At 38.8% G+C, this 6,400-nt stretch overlaps 1 protein-coding gene across 1 annotated transcript; it reads left to right on the top strand.

Annotated features, from left to right (window-relative positions):
• The first annotated feature begins 1,977 nt into the window (after positions 1–1,977).
• On the top strand, positions 1,978–5,704 carry TCAP (titin-cap). Its single transcript, XM_015832258.1, has 2 exons — positions 1,978–2,199; positions 4,408–5,704. Exons 1-2 carry the CDS (start codon positions 2,051–2,053, stop codon positions 4,802–4,804), a joined length of 546 nt encoding a protein of 181 aa, XP_015687744.1. The 5' UTR covers positions 1,978–2,050; the 3' UTR covers positions 4,805–5,704.
• The last annotated feature ends 696 nt before the right edge of the window (positions 5,705–6,400 follow it).

Genomic DNA, 6,400 nt, shown 5'->3' with positions numbered 1-6,400 from the left:
AGCAGGGATTCTTATTTCTATATCAATAGAATTCAATTATGAAAAGTTTGATTATGCTAGAGCTAATAGGAGAAATCAAGCCATGTGCACCAGCATGTCTACTCATCCATAGTAAGCCAGTTAATCACATATGACTACTTCTCATATGGCCTTTTAACTAGTGCCATTTAAAAGTGTTCAGAACAGAGGCATGCTGATTCTTCTTCCCAACTTGTGAGTTCCTTCTTGTCCCAGGTCTTTGCAGTGTTTGGTTTTACACATGCTTCTTCTACCCCCAGCATTTCCATGCCACTTAGGAGGGACTGCTTGCCAAGTCAACATCTCATGTTGCCCCTGACCCTGTCTACCCTCCAGGAACATGCAGGACATTTTCTCCCAGTTACACCAAAATTTTGGCATTGGGTCTCTCTGGAGATGAGAGAAGTGAGCATGAGCTTGGCTCTGAGGGAGCATGGTGATCCTGAAACCTGAGGGAGAGGGAAGGAGGGAGGGAGTGGAAAGGTTTTTCCAAATGACTTCATCCTGCAGAACTGTCATAGAGCTATGTGGGCTCAAGGCAAATAACTGATTTTGAATACTCTCTGCATAAACTTTTTGTGCACTGATGCCTTCTAGTACTGTATAAAGAGATCATAGGGGTTTGATGGTGAACATACAACTGTACATAGTCTGATAATAATAGATAATATTAGTGTTGAAGCACTTATGAAATTGTGTATTCTTTCATGATGATGATGATGATGATAAGTTCTATGGCATATATCATGTGGTGGGCTCACTAATTATTGGCACACTAGATGCCACACTCAATTTTTTTGGTCAGAAGTTAGAAAACCTGTGCATTGATGTAATTTCCATCTGACAGTTGTAAGAGGCCACGCTGCATGGATCCGCACATATATTACATCCATACATTACAATAGCCCAGGTGCTTGAGAAAAACATGATGCACCAGCTAAAGAACTGGCAGCTGTGACTTCACATTGTTGTCAATAGATTATAGTAATAATAATTAACAATTGTCAATGAGAAAGACAAAGAAGTCTCAATGGTAGATGTAGCAGTACCTGGAGATAGCAGAACAGTATAGAAAGAGCTGAAGAAATTCACAAAGTATAAAGATGTGCAAATAGAAGTATAATAAATATGGAAAAAGAGAGCAAAGATAGTTCCTAGAATAATAGGTGCCTGGGCGGCATTCCCAAAACATCTTGAGCACCACTTGAACACCACTGACATTGATGAAATCAACTCAGTCAATTAAAAAAGGCAGCTCTCTTGAGCAATTTACAGTTTACATCCTGCAACCATCGAACAAAATCTGCCTATTCCAGGTCCTTGGGAAGGACTGGATAGGTGGAACAAAAATGCCAGATCCACTCCAAATATCTGGCTGACTCTGAAAAGAACCATAAGAAGAAGAAGAGAGGAGGAAATGCTTAATGTTTATTGTAGTTTTCACAATTCCTTAATGATGAAAAAGTACTTGTATACTATGCAAATCAGAGGTAATTTTTTCCAGTCTTTGGGCTGATCTAAAGGCATTAAGAAGCAGTATATCTCTAAAGATCCACTTCCTCATTGAGAGAGACCCCAAATAAAGTTATGAGTTTTCATGACTTCAATAGATTTTAATTTGAAGTATTAAATTGCTGTAATGTCCATCCAAGTTAAAGATTAATGCACAATGCTGTAGATTAGAAACTTACAAACTTTATTTTGATCTTCAATAGTGAATTAATTAAATTATCAGTCCTTACTATTGCCAGAAAGTACAGAATTAAAAGAGCATTAAAAAAAATTGTAATGTCATCTATATGCATTCCAGTAACACATATATCTCATGAGGGCAAAGGGGTGGAGAAGAAGAGACGTATTCAGTATTGGAATGCTGTAGCAGTGACTCTGCAAGACCAATTTAGCTCCAGCACCATCCCCCGGGAATGAGCTCTTGAAAAACTATATAAACCACCTAAGCAGGGGCAAAACACTAGGCAGAATTGAGATTTACAGCTCTCATTTTATTTCAAACAGAACTTTACACGCAAAGATGCATGGCAAGAGTGTGATCCTCCGCACCTCCGGGACGCTGTCTGCAGCTGAACTGGCCTGCCAGGTGTCTGAGAAGAATGAGGCCCGGAAGGAATCATTCAATGCTGAATGGAAAGACCTGTCACTCACGTCAAGGGCTGAAGAAGGGTGAGTGTTTGTCTTTATTAGGCAAAGGTTGTATTAGACCTGGTCAAAAATGATTTATTCCAGCAGATGGGTGGGGAGAGATTCCTTAGTTCTTTTCTGAAACTTGGAGGATGGACTGCCCGGACTCCTATTAACATGTCTACACAAAGTGAAATCATGGTACATTTATTTAGGGAGTCAAACATAATCAGATCTTGGAAGTACTACATGCATTGGGAGATGGAAAACAGCTGGATTTTTCCAAGAAGTTGATGTATTTCTTTTATCTGAAAGCAACAACTTATCATGGGGTTGGATTGAAGTGTTTCTGAGGTTATGATTATGTATAGCACCAGAAATAAGCCTACTATATGTTACACATAAAGGCAGAACAGACAGAAAGAGAAAGGCACACCTAAAGGATGGACATGAATATGAATCTCCATATGCTCTAAACTTGGGTTTAGATTATGGCATTTTAGATGAACAGATATGTGACATTAAATCACAGCATCAGTAATATACCATTGAAAAAAGTGAGTTGGGTTGAAAGGAGAATGGCATGTTCATGGTTATTGCAGCCAGGATTTTTAAAAGTAGAATTTTCTGCTTCTATTCAATTTTAGTAGATGTTGATTCAAAGCCAGATTAAGTGTAGGCAAGCAGGCCATGATAAAGTTGATTGTCCTCTGTTGTTTACAAAAATATATTACCTCTGGCTGTAAGAACAGATTCTTTTTCAGTTTAGCAAAGGCCTGCCTAGTCTTGCTTCCTGTTTCACCTACAGTGGGTAGGCAGATGCTCATGAAATAAATTACCCCTAGGATTCAAAGGCAATTACCCACTCTGTTATTTTCCTGGAACTTATAGCAGGGGCACACTGCTTCCTACTCTGGCAAGTATTACCATACAACTAATAGCCATTGAAAGGGCAATCTTCCATTAATTTGTCCAACTCCTTTTTGAAGCCATCTAACTTAGTGAGATAGTGAATATTATCCTTAAATGATACATGTACCGACTTCAATTTCACATAAGCTTAGCAACAAACATATACTTGAACGCTTAGTATAATGCGTGAATATTATCATTAAATGAAAGGGACCTCCTTTCCTGAATTTCTTCAGTTTACTGAGCATTTCAAGCTCTACTAGCATGAAAGAGAGAGAGCAACAACATGTTCTTTCTCTATCCTTAGCATACAAAATGTAATCTATGATTTCATCCTTCATTCTTTCTTTTCTCTCTCTTTTAAATTGAATGGTGCAATCTTTCTTTTTTAGGGGAATACAGCCTTAACATGTCCTCCCTTTTAAAGACTCCTGATGACACTGTTTTATAGAATTTGAAATTCTATAAATTCATTGTTATATCACAAATCTCTGAAAAGACATGCAACATAATTTTCGCCCTTTTCCCTAACTACTCCAAATATGGAATAAACTTTTCTTCTTCCTTCCTTCCTTCCACACACATTAATCACATTGCTTTCTTAGTCCCCATTATCATTTATATGAAGTTAGGATATTTATTAATCTATTTTGGAGACGGTGTATCTCCCTTACATTGAGCTATATTTGCTATTGTGTCCTTCATTCACCTAAACTGGATAGATTTGGTGGGGGGAGTTCTTCACAATTCCATTTGGAACTAGCCATTTTCATTTTGTAGCTGTCACAGCTAAGTATTTGCAATCAGAATGTCCCTTCATGAATCTCTTCAAAAGCCCTACTTGAATGTTCTCCTCTCAACAAACTGCTGCCACATGAAAGTAAAACTGGGGATGAGTCTCTTAGGCAACCTCCTGTATCTTTCCTTTTTATTGGCTTTCTCAGTTTGTGGAGGCTTGCTATGTGATTGATAATCATGAAAGATCAGAGCTCTAAAGGATGTATGAAGGGAACCTCCAAGCCGAAATAAACTCCTCCGAGTGTAAATGTTAGACAATGGGAAGAAACTGAGAGACCGGAGTTTGCATGCTCTTATTGCATCACTAATTTGTTCCTTCTGGCAAGTGGAGCGTGGACTTCAAACAAACCAAATGAAGACTGAGAATATGATTTTGAACGACAATATTCTTGATGGTTTCATTCTTCCAGATGAAAGAACGCAATCTCAGTTTCCCTATTTTTGCTTGCAATGTATATTGTAAGGTTGGTTTCAAGACAGGATTATTAAAGTATGTTGAAGGGTGGATTTCTAATTCATACTGTCCTCACATCCATATAGCTGCTCTCACTCTGAGGTCGACAATCAGCACAAAGAAACCTACCACCAACAACAGGAGGCTTGGGCCATAGTTCAGCGATCACCATGGGGCATCCTCCGTCTAGGTCTGCTTGGTGAGCCTCTGATCTCTTATCATCTGCCTTATCAGCGAGCTCTGCCTTTGCCTATCTTCACACCAGTCAAGCTAAGCACCAAGGCTGAACGGGAGCTGACACCTACTCCATCAGAGTCAGTGGAGTCTCTGCCAGTCACAGGTGTCTGCCCTGACAAGAAACCTGTGTTTGAGATCACCAAAGAATTGCCCCTTGTTGTCCAGCCCACCTGTCCCGACTTCAAAAAAGCTGGCCTGCATCGCTCACTGTCCCGTTCTATGTCTCAGGAGGCCCAGAGAGGCTGAGGCAACTCAACAACTCTCCTATTTGGAACTGGCTTGGGCCAATGTGCCTATTGCTGCATGAGGACAATCTGAAGAGGCCCAGATATGTAGAAAAGACTTTGTAGGATTGAACTTTGAATGGCCTTCTTTCTCCGGGGGTGGGGGTGGGGAGGCGAGGATGTGAGATGTCTTTGTTTGTGTATATATAATTAGATATATAATGTTACATATTTCTATGACTAGTGTTTATTTTTCTGCATTGTTCTTTCTTTCTTCTTTTGTTTAATGTTACCTCCCTTGAGAAGTAAGGAAAGTCCACGTGAGTAAAGGAAAAAAGGAAAGCAGTCCTTCCTTATGCAAGGTGATTGACACAATTACAGTGAGAAATGAATTTGCAGATAAAATGGCTGATCAAAATGATAAGAACTGCAGTTTCTGGGTTTTAGCAAGTGAGAGTTATGCTTGAGTTATTCTTGAGTTTAGGAAAATAGTGCTTAATGGTGTAGCTAGTGAAAGAATTTGGAGGAAATTGTTGGCCTTCTTGGTCCTGTTCCAGGAGGGAACTTTGGATAGGAGCTACCTTCTAGGATCCTATTCTGATATTCCCTCCCTAGTTGTGTGATTTAGGATAGGAGACGCCCACATATGTTGGTGAACATACGCTGTGAAAGATGGAGAGTAAGTACACCTTGGGAAAGTGATGAATGAAGGTTGAATTAAGTAGTTTAGAGAAAAGGTAGGAAATGGATTTAATTTATAAAGAACAGATTTGGTCTTTCACCTCCTTCTCCCTTCCATGTACAAGCAGTTAAGGAAGAAGAAAGATTCCACTGTGAATTTTTCCTAGTGCCTTCTATTTCTTGTCTTGTTTTCTTTTAAATAAAATGATACATGGATTTATCTTGATTGTATTCTAAAGGATTAATGAAATAAAAAGAAAATGATGGAATGTGTATCTCTTTCACTTGGACACTTTTGCATCAGTCTAGTCCTACCAACCTGACAAGATAACAAATTTCCTTCAACTCATTGGGCACATTTTTGAACACAAACCTCCATTAGATACATATGAGGCAAGTTGCTTTCAGTTGTGGGATGGGCTACATATAAATTTAATAAACAAATAATAAATCTGTTGCATGGTTAAAGAAAGCCACTATAAAGCTGCATACTAATTCACGCCACCTCACAGGAAGAGTTTATTTAATACAACAGCATACCTTAGAGAACAGTTCCTTTATTATTTTCACAAATACGGAGCCAAATTAGGTAAGAGGTATCACTTCCACTTCTATTGCTAAAGGAGGTGAGCTTCCATACTACACATTACAGGTAATTCTCAATTTACAAGCATTCATTCATAAAAATTGCAATAGCTGAATTGAAAAAAGTTACTTGCAACCAGTCTTCACACTTATGGATCATCACAGCATCCCCATGGCCACTTAATCTAAATTTAGACTCTTGGCAAGCAGCATGTACAGGTAATCCTGGAGTTATGATCCCAAATTGAGCCTAAAATTTCTATTGCTAAGCAAAACAGTTGTTAAGTGAATTTTGCCCCATTTTATGACCTTTCTTGCCACAATTGTTAAGTGAATTACAGCAGTTGTTAAG

The sequence above is a fragment of the Protobothrops mucrosquamatus genome, unplaced genomic scaffold, assembly GCF_001527695.2.
Source record: "Protobothrops mucrosquamatus isolate PMUCROS unplaced genomic scaffold, P.Mucros_1.0 scaffold1, whole genome shotgun sequence".
Classification (NCBI taxonomy): Eukaryota; Metazoa; Chordata; class Lepidosauria; order Squamata; family Viperidae; genus Protobothrops; species Protobothrops mucrosquamatus.
Note: the sequence above shows the minus strand (reverse complement) of the source record. Positions and strands in the feature narration are given on the sequence as shown.